We start from the raw sequence: 17,478 nt of genomic DNA on the forward strand, positions 1-17,478 counted from the left end.
GGGGGCAATAGCAGGGGTCTCGGGGGGGAAATAGTGGGGGCCACTACAGGGGGACAGCAGGGGGGACCTCTGGGGGAGTGCGGGAGGGGTCTCGGGGGGACCTCTGGGGGTAATGTGGAGGGGGCAGCTGGGGGCTGGCCTGCTAGGGCCCCACACACAGTGCGGAGCATCCCCACTACCTCCCCCCAAGTGTCCCGCCTCCACTGGAGCTTGGCCTTGTCGAGGGCCAGCTGTCTTTTGGTGAGGGCATTTTTCTGGCAGGGGGCCGCCATGTAGGCTGCAACCTAGGCTGTGACCTCTTCCTCACGGCAACTGTGGTGGGTCCAGTGCACTGGTGGGTGCAGGCCCAGCTGGTGCGCTGCTGGGTCCTCTGGCCTGGATGGGGGCTGGTGGGCCTCGGGCTCCTCGTCTGGCTGCCCCAGCCCTCAGATGGTACTGCTGTTAAGAGAGAGAGGGTGGGGGTAGAGGGGGAAGTCAGTACCACATCCATGACCTGGGTGGCATGGCCCCCGTCTCCCCAGCTGGTTACCCCCTCCATGGACCTATGGGATGGGCATGTGCCAGGGGAGGCCGCCGTGTGGGCTTGTGTGCACTAGCCGTGGCGGCCCCTGGGGCATGATGCCGGAGCTGGGGTGCTATCCACGGTGGCCCACCCAAGCAACGGGCTTGTGGGGGGGGTGCTCAGCTGTGGGGGGGTTCCAGATGCAGCTCTGTTGCCTGGAGGCACACTCAAGGGGTGCTCCATGGGAGAGGGAGCTAGGTGCTGCTCGCAGGCATGGGTGTGCCCTGGGCCCTGACCGGGGACGGGCTTTGGGGCCCGGGGCTGGGGCCCAGGTGTTCACCTTACCCCACTGTACTTTTTCACTGCGCGCACTTACCCAAGGTGGCCTCGTATATGTCGGGTGATGCCCAACTGGATGGGACCTGGCTGCTGGCGGTGGAGGGCACTGCAGTGACAAGGGATCCACCTGTGGACTCCCCATCAGATGGTACGTCCACGGTGGCGAGTCCCTCGTCCCCATCCTCCAGTGTGTCAGGGGGCTCGGCTGCGGCTGTCTCCATGATGACGCGGGGTGGAGAGGTGTCATCTGCAGCCAGGAGGTCCTGCAGCTCCCAGTAGAAGGGGCAGCTGGCAGGGGCACGGCTGGATCTGCGGGTGCTATTCCGGGCCCACATGTACCCCTGCCGCAGCTCCTTCACTTTACAACTCACTTGTTATGGTGTCCAGGAGGGGTGGCCATGGGCAGCCAGGCCCTGGGCAAGGTGGGCGAGGGCTGGGGTGTTCCTCTGATGCCCACTGGTGTCCTGGAGGACATTCTCATCACGCCAGAGCCCTAGGAGGTCCTGGAGCTCTGGTTCAGTCCAGGAGGGGGCCCTTCATTTTGGACCCCAGTTAGGGTCCTGGCTGCCCTTGTCTGGGTTCCTGGGGCTCCCCTGGGCGGTGCGGGGTACTGGGCGGTTAGCCATCCCTGCAGGTCAGTACTCGCAGGGCGCTGCGGGGCCTTGGGGGAGCATGGCAGACAGCTCTGCACGTGCTGCCTGCCTCACACTCTCAGCTTCCTGCCACGGGGACTCCGGGTCCTTGCAGCTTTAAAGGCTGCAAGGACCTGGGGACCATAGAGGCTCACTGGGTGTGTCTAGAGCAGAACTGTTCTCTTTTGGAAGAAGCAATCTGGGAACATCTACACATGCCTTCTTCTGGAAGAAGGTCCTCTTCCTGATTTTGGAATGGAATCCAGAATCCAGAAGGGGGGCAGCTTCTTCTGGAAGAAATCCGAAAGAGCGTCTTACATGTGTAGAAGCTCCTCAGATCTTCCAGAAGAAGGCACCGTTCTTCCGGAAGATCTTGCCTGTGTAGAAACGGCCCAGAAGTGCAGGGAGGGTAGGGAAGGAATTGGTCAGCAAGGCCACCGCTAAATGAGAGGCAGAAGTGGAACTTGTCTGCTGGTGGGTGCTCCGCATTCACTCATTTCCCCCCAGGGATGCTCCAGTCCCTGATCCCCCTGATTTGGCTCCTAATGTAGCAATAATAATATACATAATTTTCTTTTTTTTGTACAGCGTCACAATGATAAACCATGGGTGTTTTCAATATCTGTGTAATTATTCAATCTCTCTGCAAATATTGTCAAATTTTGTCTTTAGCAATTTCCTGAGTCAGTGACCATCATAGTTTAATCACATGTTGTATGAAAAACAAGTTCCTTATATTGGTTTTGAGTTTCTCATGTTTTAATTTCCCTTAATGTACCCCAGATCACTTGCTTAACTTCAGTTTGTGCTTTATGCTTGTGACATGATGAAGCAGAGACTTATGGTCTTCTCCAAAGCTAATTAAAATCAATAGAAGCCTTTCAATTGACTTGGGTGGGATTTAGAATGGGCCCTTAGTGTCCCGACCAGCCCTCATTGAAACCAGTCGAAATAATCCCATTGATTTCAGTGAGAGATATAGCTGGCCTTTCTTCAAAGTTGAATTATGCTACCCTTATTTTCACAGAATAGCATGTTAGACTGTGGGCAGTCTGATTGCTACTAGCAAGTGGAGTACAATTTGACCAATGCGAAATAAGCAAAATGTGGAAAGATTATCACTCATTTAGTTTAAGAGAATATTATCATAAATTGCTTTGCTGAAATGCATTACCAATACCTTTCTGATTTTGTGTAGTTATAATTTGTTCTTACGCTTTGGAAATAAAATAATCAAAAATTCCATATGCTTATGAAGATTGACAAAAACAATATACATGAAAAACAAAATCACCAAACTAAAACATACCTTGCATCTTGTCATGATGCTAATTTGGACTGTAAACTACAGTTGCAGCTAATCATTCAATAGGTAGCAAGGGATGAGGTTTACAGAAGGATTTGTTCTGAAGTCTTGCTCCATCTCTGATCATTATTTTTGTTCCAGTTACAAGAAGGCCGATCAGTAAGTAGCCATCTCTCACCATGGACCACTGCCAAATGGAACTCCATTTCATAAAAATAACCTTTACTAATAAGCAAAAATACAAATCTAGAATTTTTAAAAAGTGTGATCTTTGACTGAGGTGAATTACCATGTGCTCTTAATTTTACTGATTTTTAAATGACATACTTAGATGAAAAGTCTCAACCTGTACTGTAACTCCAGTGAATTGTAGAATGTTTAACTTTCACTTGGGCTGTGAAATACTGTTATAAGTGCTATCAACAATACCCATTCCCTACTAACCCCCCTGCGGACTGCTTAATGAAGTGCCCTGTTCTATCTCTTTCCCTGCCCCCCATAATGATCATAGAATCATAAAACACTAGAACTGGAAGGGACTTTGAGAGGTCATCAAATTCAGTCCCGTGCCCTCATAGAGGACCAAGCACTGTCTAGACCATCCCCTATAGATGTCTATCTAACTTGCTCTTAAATATCTCCAGTGTTAGGTGTGGAAGGATAGCTCAGTAGCTTGAGTATTGGCCAGCTAAACCCAGGGCTGAGAGCTCAGTCTTTGAGGTGAGCCATTTAGGGGTCTGGGGCAAATAGATTTAAAAAAAAATCTGTCAGGAATGGTGATAGGTCCTGCTGTGAGTGCAAAGGATTGGACTCAATGACGTCTCAAGGGCTCGTGCAGCTCTATAAGACAGTTAAGTATATCTCCATATAAATATTCCACAACCTGCTTAGGCAATTCCAGTGTTTAACCACCCTGACAGCAGTTTAAGCCCATTCCTCCTTGTCCTATCCTCAGAGGCCAAAGAGAACAATTTTTCTCCCTCCATCTCCCTCTTTTAGGTACTTGAAAACCAGTATCATGTCCCCTCTAACCTTACCTTACCTTATTGATACGCTTTTTAGAAACTTTAGCACAATATTTTGGCATGCTATTGTAGCAATTAAATAGATTTTGATGTTCAGAAGTGCTAATTTAAATAGGTTGTGCTACCTTTTGATATACTGTTTGATTGGTATCTATCAACTGCTTCTGACATGTAACTCAAAATAAATTTTCATTGTATAAATGTCACAGATAGCTAACTTTCTTTTTTCCTCTTTAAAATCATATTTTCCTCCTCCATTTGAGTGTCATGGGGCTTGCCAGCAGGTCTTGCAATACCTATGTTAAACCAAATTTAAAAGTAAGGGTGCTCCTGCTGCTAGAGTCTTCAGATCACAGACTTGCAAAATGAAAGAACTGGCAGCTGAAGCTTTAATGGTGGGAAGTGTAGGCTGAGTACTTGAGTGGAAAGAACACAGTTGCTCTATGTGACAAAAATGTTCTGTTAACATTTACGTACTTCAAAAGGCAAACTAGAATGTGCAGCTATGAGGGCTAAAGGTTTTGTTCTCCATAAGTAAAATCCTATGTTCATATAACATTACTTATAGTTATAAAGTTAAGTAGTTGTTCCTATTATTATATATATTTATAGGACAATATAATGCCTACTGTTGCATCATAATTACATATTGCATGTTTTATCATTTCTGCATTTTATGTATCTATTTAATAAGGTCTATTGACATCTGAGAGCCTGTAGACCCTTTAAAAAAGAACCCCAATTCTGATTTCAGTTACATACATGTAAATCAGCAGAATCACAGTGCAGTTATACAGATATAAAGTCAATGTAAATAATATCAGAACTACTCCCAGGCATTATGTTCTAATTCAATACTTCCGAGACCCCAGTTTTACAAAGATAAACACACATCAGTCACATCTATAAGTCTTTGCAGCATAAACACCTAATTTTACACCTAACAAAAGGGGAAAATAGTAGATAGGAGAAAGTCTGAAAAAGATTAAGGGGTCATTAGTCATGGGTCACAAAAACAATGATATTATTGTAATTATTATGTGTATATATCCTTTTTTTCAGTTCAAAATGAGTATTTTGCCTCCTGTGCCGATACAATGCCCAAAGGAACATTCCAGCTTTGTAATGCAGATAGCTTGCCCTTCAGTAAAACTTGCAAGGTATGTGTCTATATTATTGACTTTTTGAAGGCTAACACTCTTACTGTAAATAACTTCAATCAGATACCTTAAGGAGGAGACAAATTATGGTTTGTTTTGTAGGTATATTTTAAAAAGCAGAATTTAGGAAGAGAAAATGATCTTTTAGTGAAGTTACATATATATAATGAATAAAAGTCACCAGAAAGTGCAAACTCACTTGTCTTTTCATGACAGAACAGTAAAAACCCAAAGGATTTTCTTCTCATCTAAAATATAATGCATTGAAAATGTCCATATTTGAATTGGCACCATCTAATCCATGTGTTTGCTTGTAGTTTCCGTAAAATTGTTAAGTTCAATGAAATTTCAAGATGCTGCTTAAAGACTTAAGAAAAGCTTTCAAACAATCAGTGAAGTATGTAAAGGCAGAAGAGATTAGTACCACCATTTTTCTTTGGCATTATGATAGATTTCAAAAGAGTGCTATTCATGATATACGCTTTCTACTACATTTTTGAAACAGTTCTTTCCTCTTAGTAGGTGTTTTATTGTTAAGTTCTTATTTGCCTCTTTGAAAATATTCTCTTTTAGTTAAGGTTTTATCATTTTGACTTTGCACAGGAAGCATCCCTGTATGTCTCAAAATATAATATATGGAGTTGGCTTGAAAAAATTACCCAACACTTGGTATTTCAAGGGCTAAACCTATTTACCAGGCTGAAATACACCACTGCTTCAAATCACACCCTAGTCATGTCTCCAGTTATCTGGTGTGCCGTTAGTTGCTCCCTAATTCTTGGGATTGAAGATCGTAGTCTCCCACTGGCTGAGTATTGAGATCCCAGTTAATGCTTCTGCCCACGCGAAATAAATCAGTTAATGTTGGGTCACAGTAAATTAATGGCAACAGAGGGGAAGCCGTGCTCGTCTGTACATTATCAAAACAAAAAGCAGTCAAGTAGCACTTTAAAGACTAGCAAAATAGTTTATTAGGTGAGCTTTCATGGGACAGACCCACTTCTTCAGACCGGCTATGGTCTGAAGAAGTGGGTCTGTCCCATGAAAGCTCACCTAATAAACTATTTTGCTAGTCTTTAAAGTAAATTAATGGTAAGCAACCCCTCCTTAACCTGTCCCAAATCAATTTAAGTTCGTCCTAAAAAGAGAGTGCTCTGTGCTGAGAGATGCATCCAGGTTGAGATTTTTCTTTCTCCAGTGCTGGATCTGACGGGTACATTTAAAGACACGGAAACAGGGTGTAGTAGGCTGAGAAGCAGGGAGCCACCAGCCAGCCTGAAGACCATCCAGGCCAGAACTTCTGCCTGATTTAGCACAGCTTTTGCATGGAGCATTCTTTGCCAACAGCCTCTAAACAGAGAATTCTATATGGGACAGAATGGCTAAGAGGGATTGAAAGGCTCTTGTCAACCTAGCACAGGGCTTTCTGTTGTTGCAACACCCTAATAGAGTACTCTGGACCCTGTTGGGGTAGTTGCAGTGGAGCTCGCCATAAATAGCATCTTCTGTTGGGGTAGTAGGTGGTGTTGCCTGTGTCTACATTACGAGATAATGTCGACTTTAAGTCAGCCTGATTTTAGCAAGTGCCTGTCTTCACTGCAAATTCCATTACCTCGATTTATAAAGCATTAAAATCAACAGAATATCAATATCACAATATTGTAGTAACCTGACGGGTGTAGCATTCAGTTCGAATTTAAAATTCCAAATGAAGGGTAGTGAGAAAGCGCCATGTCTTTAAATCGAATTCATTAGCTTCCAGATGTGTCCCATATGTGGCCCACAGTGCTCCACAGATCTCTGCTCTGGCCTCTTCCATCTCCATTGCTCTCAGGTGCAGAGGAATTAGGCAACAGGAAGACCATTTCAGTTTGGCACCTGGAAGCCCGTGATTGTAGTGTCATGAGAGCTTGTTTCTTTTTGTTTGCTATTAGCACGGCTCTGGGGTCTGTGGCTCTGTGTATACCCCTGCTAGCTGCCTTTTTTTCTGCGCTGCCAGGCACCAGCCACTGCTCCCCTGCTCCATGTGTCACCTAGGCTGTGGATGGGGGTTGTGCTTGTTAGATAGGACAAGAAACTTCTTTTCAGCCGTTTACATATCGTCCTGTCCCCCACATCCCCTCTCTTCCCTCCCCAAGAGGCGCCACACATTCTGGAACTTTCCCTCACCCGCATCCCATGGCAGCTAGTCTGTGGGTGGGGGTTGTACTTGGACAAGAAACTTCTTTTCAGCCACTTACATTTTGTCCTGACCCCCACATCCCCTCCCTTCCCTCCCCCCAGAGGTGCCACGCAGTCTGGAACTTTTCTGCACCCAGCTGCATCATATGTCTTGACCCTCAACCAATAAAAGGACGTGCTGCGCAAAAGGCAGCTTGTGCAGGGTAAGGGCCCTGTAGCCGACCAGGGGAAGTCTCCCTGGTCAGTCACACTTTTTGGGCAACAGAAGAAAATACTTTGTCACTAGTGTGTCTGTCCTCTGAGAGGAAATTTTTGGATGGGCTTTAGCCAAAGGCCAAGGGGCTGGCTGTAGCCGGGGGGTCTTTTAGCCACCCAGAGATGTCTCCCTCAGCGGTCACGAGTTTCAGTACTGGCTGTAGCTGGGGGTCTGTTCTCCGCCCAGGGGATGTCTCCCTCAGCAGTCACAATTTTTGGGCTGACTGTAGCCAGGGGTCTGTGAGCTGCCCGGGGTAGGTCTCCCTTGGCTGTCTTGATTTTCGGGTGCTGGCTGTAGCCAGGGTCTTTTAGCTGCGCCAAGCTGCAACTGTTTCAGTGGCTAATTGCAGTTTCAGTGTAACACCCATATCTACTTAAACATATTCTCCTTCCAAGGGTCGTCTTTGCCAGGTCTAAGTCCAGATCTGCGCCTGCAAAGATCCAGTGCTTTTGCATCCTGTTTTCAAAAACCTGTCGACTGGGACAGGTTTACTGCCCCTCCCTTCCCCTCAATCACACCCCCGTCTATAAAAAGGGATGTTTGTTTAACATGGCAGGGGAAAGAGAGGGGTAGATGATGTCAGACACCCAAATCCACTTGCAGGGCATTTTTTTCTCCCATGCTGCAGCAATGAAAAGAACCAGAATGCTATGGGGCTCGGGGAACTCTGGGATAGGTTCCCACAATACACTGGTTCGGCACTCGATTTAAGCTACGTGTGTGTGGCACCAATGAGACGATATTGTGGGGAACGTGTGGGAAGGTGAGGATGCCCAAAATCAAATGGATAAAACCCAGCGTTAATCAATTTTAATAAATTTGATTTTATCTCATAGTGTAGATGCAGCCCTTGTTAGGGGAGTAGTGTTGAGCCTCATGTCAATGCATAGATCCCATTGCTGGAATGGTTTGGCCCCCTTAGAATTTTTTTTGAGGCAGGCAGACTCCCAGTTCCCTCTGTACCCACCTTTTAAAAGGTAGGGGTAGTGATTCCTTTAGGGAATTTTAGCCCTAACAGTACCAGACCCTCTTCAATATGATGATACCAGCAGCTTTGGAATTGTCTTTGTGCATGCTTCGAAAGATGTCACCACTGGAATACATCTGCCACAGGCACCAGCACTGGGACTCTGTTGCAGATCAGATGGTTGCTTACAGGGCCTTCTGTTCCTGAAGTCTAACCCCCCAATTATTCTCCTTTCCCCCTGCATCCCTATTGCCCCTTTGTTCTCTTGGTCCAGCCATGCTCCCTTGCTCCTCAAACAGACAGCTTCTTTACCTATCTCAAACCCTCCAACAAGCTTATACTATCTAGCTTCAACGAGATGTAAACCAGGCAGAGAGTGCGTAAAATGTTTGTATAAGTACTTCAGTAGTTCAATTTAGAAATGCCTGCCAAGCCTCTGGTCAGGTACTCATGCAGCCTCTCAGCACAATCCAGCCCAGTTCAAGTCTTGATGGATCTGGGGCAGAGAAATGAGGCTGGATCATTTACTCTTTTTAGCCCGAGCATCCCTGAATCTCTGACTGCCTTCTGGCTTCTCTGAGCAAGCTTCCTGTCTTTTCATTTTCCCTTCCACATTCCTCCTTTCACTATTCCCATGCTCCCCAGCAGAGTTTCTTAAACTGTGTTCTGTGAAACACTGGTGTTCCATGAACAACTCTCAGGTGTGCTGTGAGTGTCTGACATTTTTTTGATATCATACACTGTTGTATATATATTATCGTATGTGTTATTATAACCAGATACAATGTTACTTCTTCATTCCTGTGATATCTGAACAAATGACTTCATTCTGTTTTTGCTGTATGTGTTGCTGGGTTGCTTTAGCTGCGTCTACACGTGCACGCTACTTCGAAGTAGCGGCAGCAACTTCGAAATAGCACCCGTCGCGTCTACACGCGTCGGGCGCTATTTCGAAGTTAACTTCGACGTTAGGCGGCGAGACGTCGAAGTCGCTAACCTCATGAGGAGATAGGAATAGCGCCCTACTTCGACGTTCAACGTCGAAGTAGGGACCGTGTAGACGATCCGCGTCCCGCAACGTCGAAATTGCTGGGTCCTCCATGGCGGCCATCAGCTGGGGGGTTGAGAGATGCTCTCTCTCCAGCCCCTGCGGGGCTCTATGGTCACCGTGGGCAGCAGCCCTTAGCCCAGGGCTTCTGGCTGCTTCTGCGGCAGCTGGGGATCTATGCTGCAGGCACAGGGTCTGCAACCAGTTGTCAGCTCTGTGTATCTTGTGTTGTTTAGTGCAACTGTGTCTGGGAGGGGCCCTTTAAGGGAGCGGCTGGCTGTTGAGTCCGCCCTGTGACCCTGTCTGCAGCTGTGCCTGGCATCCCTATTTTGATGTGTGCTACTTTGACGTGTAGACGTTCCCTCGCTGCGCCTATTTCGATGTTGGGCTGAGCAACGTCGAAGTTGAACATCGACGTTGCCGGCCCTGGAGGACGTGTAGACGTTATTCATCGAAATAGACTATTTCGATGTTGGCTGCACGTGTAGACGTAGCCTTTGTGTTCTGTGGTCTCAAAAAGTTTAAGAAGCACTGCGCCCTGGCTTATTCCTATTCCCTCTATGCCTCTCCTGCCAGAGTCCTTCAGAATCATAACCACATATCTGGTATCTCTGAAATAAGTCTGTTACTATAACTACCAAGAAATTCCACGGCTGATTTTAAAAATGTTCATGCAATTTTTCAAAAACTGGAAAAATGAAAATTCTAATTAAATATATATAACACTTTGAAACAGACTTACAAGACATGGTCAGATAATTTTCAGATTAATAATTTTTGTTGCTCTTAATTCTGATTGTTTAGACCACTCTGGTTGGAGTTTTATCCTTTTTCTGTGTTGTAGTGATTGAACTGACTTTTCTGTTTTTTCTTTCTTGTTTATGCACAAGCATCAGTGTCGGTGTCAGCACATCTGAGAGAAATGTTTATTTTTTCCAGTAGTTTGAATTCTTTATGATGGATGTCTGTCTTGGCAGCCCCTTTAATACAACACAAAACATTATAGATATTTTCTAAACAGAACCTAGGTTGTGGAGTGTGTGTGTGTTTTTGTTCAAATATTGGCTATGCTTAATTTGTTTTTAAACTCTGAAGAACATTCCCCCATCAGGTCAGAATAATTATAAAGCTGGGCTACCTGACAAGTGTCACTTCACGCTTCGTGATTTGTTTTAGCAGTCCTACATAGTGTAGTGTGTTTTTAAATAATAATAATAATTAATAAAAAGATTCCCAAGAAGTAGAGGTGAGACAAGAGACTTTCCTTGTATTTCACCTGAGATTATATTTCAATGGTGATTTTAAATTAAATTTTGGTTAGATAATTCTGATGCTGGAACATTGCATCTAGATGTTTTCAACTTACATACATTTAAGATGTCTCAAAGGTTTCCAGGGGCAGGAGACCTTTTTCAGGCCTCTTAAGGTACAGATGTCATGACATTTTGGTGGTGCCTTGCCAACGATCTTTTATTTTTGTCCTTTACTATTTCTCTCTCTCTCTCCCTCTTTCTCTCTCTCTCTCACACACGTGCACACACACATATTTTTGGCTAAACATGTAGGCTACATCTACACTACAGAGATCTTTCAAAAGAAGCCCTTCTGGAAGATCTCTTCCAAAAGAACTTCTTTCAAAAGAGCGCATCCACACACAAAAGAGCCGATCAAAAGAGTGATCTGCTCTTTCGAAAGAGAGAGTCCATGCAGCCCCCTCTCTTTCAATAGAACAGGCAAGGGATCAAAAAATCTGGCCCCGTGAGGACTGCTCTTTTAAAAAAAAAAAAAAGTGCCTGTGGAGTGTCTACATGTGTTTTCTTTCAAAGAAAGCTTTTGAAAGGGGGTGCTCTTCCTGAGACGGGAAAGGAAGAGCGATTTCGAAAGGAGCACCGCATTCTTTCGATTAATGGTGAAAGAACTCTTTTTGTTTGTAGCCGCTCCCCAGGACCTTTCAAAAAAGCCCCCTTTTTTCGAAAAATCTGTTGAAAGAACTTGCTAGTGTAGACACAGCTTCAGCATAGTATAATATGGTATGCCTTTTACACTAATGCACACTATTTTTATTGTGCAAATCGTCCATAATATCTTCATTGATTTAGACTCTTAGATTTAGTCTGCAGACTTTGATCGGGCTGTATTATGATGAATTTTCTTTCTAAAATATGTATTTTTAAGTAACCTCTAGTGCATTCTTTGTACATTTTCTTTCCATCAAGCATCATTGCCTTTCTTAGTATGCTGTCTCATTCATCAATCACAGGTACCAGGCTAATGTACTTCTAAGTGCAATTAAGCCAGCAATAGTTAATATGAGATGAATTTAGGTGTCTTTGCCAACAAATATCAATATATTTTGTTTTTGTTTGCTACTTCAGTGTGGTATGTGTTCTGTACATAGTTTATTATGTTTATGTAGATGATTTTCCTGGACTTTTTCTAGCATTCATAGAATAGACAACACTGCAAATTGTATTCCAGATGTCCATACAATTATGGAATAAATAAGATATCAGAGGGAGAAAATGCAATTAGGTAAATAAAGACTGCAGTGTAATACATACCCACAAAAGGGCAGAGTTATGGACTTACATGCAACAGAGCTTAACCATGCAATCTTAATGTTCTCTTCTCATCGGTTTTTTTTATTGAATGAAAGTTAATTCACATTACTGCTCTAAAAATAATATCCTTTAATTCAAGGGTGGGCAATAATTTTTGATGGCAGTACACTCGAAAATTTTGGTAAGTGGTCAAGAGCTCACCTTTCTATTAAGAGGGTTTGGGATCTGGGATCTGCCTTGATCTGTCTGGGAGGCTTGGAAATCAGCCAGCGGGAGCTGAGAAATTATGCTAAACTGCCCTATCCCAGCAAAATCTCCCTATCCCAGCAAAATCTCTCAGCTCCTAATAGGAGATTTTGCTGTGGGGAGGAAGCATGAAACCAACCAATGGGAGCTGAGAAATTTTGCTGGAGGAGGCACCTAAACTCCGCTCACTTCTCAGTGCAGGAGTCAGCTGTAAGGTGGATTAAAAGGCTTGGTGGGCTGGATTCAGCAAATGGATTGCATCTTGCCCACCCTGCTTTAATGTGATGCTCTCAGCCTATATGAGAAGGCCTAATTTCTTTTAGGGTCAGTATGTAGTGCTGCAGCAACATCAGAGACTCTGTTATGTATGGGCTGCAGGCACATTTAAAGAGCTGAAATTTCCAAAATTGAATGATCTGTCTGTCCAGCTTCCATTCTCAACTTGAAATTAGAGCACATTGAGGTAAATGCAAGACTTTTTGGTGACTTGGGTGTTCTTAGGACAGGGCCTTTAATGTCACCTCTTGAGATTTTCACAAAGGTAAAATTGTCTCTGATCTTAAATTACACCATGCTGTAGGGGCTTGTCTGCATACTTGGCTCAATCTAATTCTTGACCTTCCCCCCCACCCTTCCACTCTCTGATTTGCTCACCTTGATTATCTTTTTCTGATTTGTCCTCCTTGCTTACTGTTTTTGGTTCTCTGTGCCTTAAATATTGAGTCTGTTCTGGTCTGGCTATGGTCTGAAGAAGTGGGTCTGTCCCACGAAAGCTCACCTAATAAACCATTTTGCTAGTCTTTAAAGTGCTACTTGACTGCTTTTTGTTTTGATAGTGTATAGACTAGCACGGCTTCCTCTGTGTTACTATTCAACATGCAACATCTGTGTGAGTAAATTGTCTTTTTAAAGAGCCTTGTTCAAAACAGATTTGATACTTTGCTTAGTTCATGGTATCAAGGAAAAAGTGTAATGATTCTATTTTGTGGAAAAAATAGAGTCGGGGGGTGCTAAACACTGGTTTAGCTCACATAAAGACTTTTTATAGTGTACTACAGTGGAAGTTGGGCTGGAAGAAGGTTCTAGAGAGAAAACTGTTGTACTATACATCCAAACTGTATGGGCCCCTTACTGGTGCAGGGAGGAGCTCCACTGGGGGCTGGGCTAGGCCTTGCACTGGCCGGGGGGAGGGGTTGGGGTTGTCATGGTGTGGAATGGGGCTCTATTGTGGGCCTGGGACAGGCATTGTGCTGGGTGGTGGAAGGGCTGGCATGGTGTTGGGAGGGCTCCATTGGGGGGCTGGGCCCTGTGCTGCCCGGGGGAGGGGCTGGGGCTGGTACAGTGCAGAGGAGTGGAACATGGTAGAAAATTACCCGGATAGACAGATGGACACAGCAAAAGTAATATATATGATAAAGAACCATTGGATAACAGGGTCCTTAAATACCAAAGCCTAATCTGCTTCCCTGGAAAAATAAAGATTTGAGTAGCTACAGGCCAAAAAGTTAATATGATACTTGTATGTGTTTATAAAATGTGTCTGATACATTACTTTGTCAATATTTCAGTATTTATCTGTCTCTGCATGGCAGTGATAATACATTATACATGCTGCAGACATCTACTTGAGCACCTCACAGTGTTCCTTTTTTTTTTTTTTTTCATTTAAATTTAGGAATCATTTGATCAAAGGCAAAGATGCCATAGATCATTATTTGGCGATGAATATCAAAGGATTGTCAAAACAAGAGGCTGCTGCGTAAGTATGGCCTTTTTGAGGCATTTTAACATACAATAAGTTTATTGTTTCCTTCGTTTCTAACCATCATATTCAATGAAATCTAAAGTTCCCCAAGCCTTACAGCTTCCTGAGTGGAACTTGGAACTTAAAAATTAAAAATAATATTAAATAATGATGTGTTGCTCAGTCTGTCAAAGAATTTAATTCCATGGTTTTAGTAATTCTCATATTTACTCAGATCATATCACATTTCAAACATTATGTCTCAGACAGTGTCAGTAATTACATTTAAAATTATCTTTAAGGGGAAAAAAAAACCCCTGTGTGAAAACATCTCCTTTGGGTCTGAAGTTTTGTATACAAAAAATAAATGTTCTTGTAATACCACATTAACATCTAGCAAATCTTTACCTCCAAATGCTGATTTTAAAATGCAGCCTTTCATACAACATTAATTCTTTCAAAAGCTAATGAATGAAAGCTCACTAGATAAATTTTTGTTTGTTGATTACTTTTTCTGCAGTGCTTTAACAGATCTGGGATTTGGCTCCATCGGAATTAATGAAAGGATCCTAAAAATCTGAATTAGTTGTAGCTTAAAGTGGGATTTATTACTTTCAATATAAAGATAATAAAAGGATACATATATAGAGTTAACTAACTATTAATATTGCAACATAACCTTGTTGGTGCTAAAAAAAAATTTCTCTCGGTCCAACAAGACTTTGGCCAGACAGCCACGTACAAAAAAGTTCTCATCTCTTCTTTTCAGGAACGTACGCTCAGCTGTGTGTTCACACTCTGGAAAATACATGTCTTTTGAAGCATGCCCTGAGTGTTACCAAATTCAGGCTTTTTCTGACCAAGGAAGTGTGTTTGATGGCTTTCTAGCATCCCCTATGTTTTTAAGTGTTTTGGACTCAGCAGATGCATCTACACTAGCCGGCTATTTCGAAATAGCAGGCCCAACTTCAAAATAGTGCCCGGCACATCTTCCCCTGCCAGAAGCTATTTCAAAGTTGAAATCGACGTAAGACGGCAAGACGGAGAAATTGCTATCCCCATCAGAAGATGGGAATAGCACCCTACTTCGACATCCAACATCGAAGTAGGGCATGTGTAGATGATCCATGTCCCACTACCTTGAAATAGCGGTGTCCTCCGTGACGGCCATCAGCTAAGGGGTTGAGAGACGCTCTCTCCAGCCCCTGAGCTCTATGGTCGCCACATGCAGCAGCCGCTTAAAGCTCCACGCCCCCTGATTTCCTGTGGCGGGAAGCTGAGAGCGTGCAGGCAGCAGCATAGACATGTGCACAGCCTGTACGCCCTCCAGATGCCCCGATCCCCACCCGGTGCCCATGGCAGCCAGCCAGCCCCCTGAGCACCCCCAGGGCAACCCCCCTCAAGGGGACCCAGGACTTCCAGCTGTCCAGCCGGGGGGGGAAGAGGCGGCGAGGCCCCTCCTGGTCGGACGCCAAGATCTGGGACCTACTGCAGCTTTGGGGCGAGGAGGAGGTGCTCCAGGTAATGGGGGGCAAGCGGTGGAATGCAGACACATTCACCTGGCTGGCCGAGGGCCTGGCTGCCTGATGTCACCCTGTCCGCACTCCTGACTATATTCCCCCTTCCCCTGGGCCCCCCCATCCTCCTGGGGTCCCCTTACCTCCATGAAGAGAGCCCCAACGGTGGCCTTGCCCACACCGAACTGCAGTCCTATGGATCGGTAGCTGTCTGGAGTAGCCAGATTCCAGACAGCGATGCCAACACATTTCTCGATGGTGAGGGCATGCTGCATGGGGGTGTCCTGGTGCCGCAGGGCAGGGGTGAGCCACTGGCAGAGCTCCAGGAATGTCTGCCAGCTCATCCGAAAATTCCAGAGCCAGCGGTCATTGTCCCACTCCCCAAGTACCAGCCGCTCCCACCACTCTGTGCTGGTGGGGTACCTCCATAGCCGGCAGCGTGCCCGGCGGGGGGAGGCCAGGAGGGCTACATGGTGGTCTGGGGCGGCTCCTTCATCTCCCGAGGAGGACAGTTCATCTTCTAGGAGATGCTGTGTGGCCTCCTCCATGGCACCGAGCAGGGCGACCACCGCCCCAAGGGCAACTGTGTGGGCTCCTGCTGCTGCTGCTGCTGGGGGTCCATGCTGCATGCACGGGGACCGCGAGTGCTTGTGGGCTCTGTGGACCTGTGCTGTGCAGGCTGAGTGTGCCTGGGAGGGGCCCTTTAAGGAAGCAGCTTGCTGTTGCCTCAGAAGGACTAGTCTGCCCTGTGACCCTGTCTGCAGGCTTTCCTAGCCCCCTTATTCTGTTTGGGGCTGCTTTTGTGTGTAGACGCTTCCCTGCGGGGCCTATTTGGATTTAGTACTTTCCTGCGTCGATGTTGAATGTCGACGGCACCAGCCCTGCAGGATGTGTGGATGCTACACGTGGAAATAGCTTATTTCGATTTTGATACGTTGAAATAAGCTATTTCAATGTAGCGTCCCAGTGTAGACATAGCTAGCTTGAGTCATTCTATTTGCCACACCTGTGGCAATTTCAAAAGTAGCTCAAGCTCTCAAGAGAGATCCCAGTGTATCCTGGGAAGAATGTGTTGAGCAGTTTACATTAAAATAAACTTGTTCTTTTCTTTAGAGTTGTGGGTCTGCTGGAAGATGATGAACTACAAATGGATCCAAATTATGAGGCAGATTATGATTCTCTGTGTATGTTAAAAAAAGAGTAGAAGGCTGTAATGGGTGCTTCCATTTCTTCTCTGTGAACCATCTGTATCATGGGTCACAGTGTGAAGTGGAGATCCTAGTCTGTGGTGCTCTTACCCCCCTTTCTGCTGCTTATGGGAGCAATGTGAAAGAACAGGAGCAAAACCCTTTTCTCTGCATCTTTGCGTTAGCTAGCTCAGGTGGTGACATAGTCTGCATCAAGTATAAGGACTGGCTTGGATCACTTCCCTAATTGCCGGAGGGAAGAGAGCGATCAAGGACCAGATTGTCACTTTCTAAATCACAATATAATCCCTGGGGTTTATCTTTTCTTAGGCTTCTGGGACCACGGCTGGCCTCAGGGAAAATGGAGCCCTGGGTTAATTTGCATTTTGGTGCCCCTATCCCAGTATTCATGGTGCCTCCCATTGCCTCTGGTTCCCCCTAGGAACCTCTAGGCTCCCCATACTTCCCTCTCCCCAACTCCTGCACTTCTCTGCTGTAGTCCTAACCCCTGCACCTCCCTCTTGTGCCTCTGCCAACCTGGAGTATGGCCAGGAGGGAGGTGTGGAACAGAGGACTCCAGAGTAGCAGCAGGAGGCTGTGCAGCCATCCAGAGAGAAGCAGTGCTTTTTAAGGGGAAAGCACTGCTGCTTTTCAGCCACATAGTGGGCGGTTGCTCCCTGCTGCGTCTGATTCCTTCAGACCACAAGAGCCACTCGGCACTGCCTAGTGACTATTGAGTGGCCCATGGTGCTGAGTATTGAGCCCTGGGGATGGGGCTGAGGGTAGCCGCAGCCCAAATTTGGGGCA

General features: G+C 45.4%; 1 protein-coding gene across 7 annotated transcripts in view; it reads left to right on the plus strand.

Annotated features, from left to right (window-relative positions):
• Positions 1–17,478, plus strand: part of TTC29 (tetratricopeptide repeat domain 29) — a 598,163-nt gene that overhangs the window by 381,499 nt on the left and 199,186 nt on the right. For all 7 annotated transcript variants that reach the window (XM_074993220.1, XM_074993221.1, XM_074993218.1 and 4 more), the window contains 2 exons: positions 4,867–4,964; positions 13,899–13,982. In XM_074993220.1, coding sequence (XP_074849321.1) covers positions 4,867–4,964; positions 13,899–13,982 — 182 coding nt within the window. The remainder of the gene's footprint in view (positions 1–4,866; positions 4,965–13,898; positions 13,983–17,478) is intronic.

Source organism: Carettochelys insculpta, chromosome 4 (assembly GCF_033958435.1).
Source record: "Carettochelys insculpta isolate YL-2023 chromosome 4, ASM3395843v1, whole genome shotgun sequence".
NCBI classification, from domain to species: Eukaryota; Metazoa; Chordata; order Testudines; family Carettochelyidae; genus Carettochelys; species Carettochelys insculpta.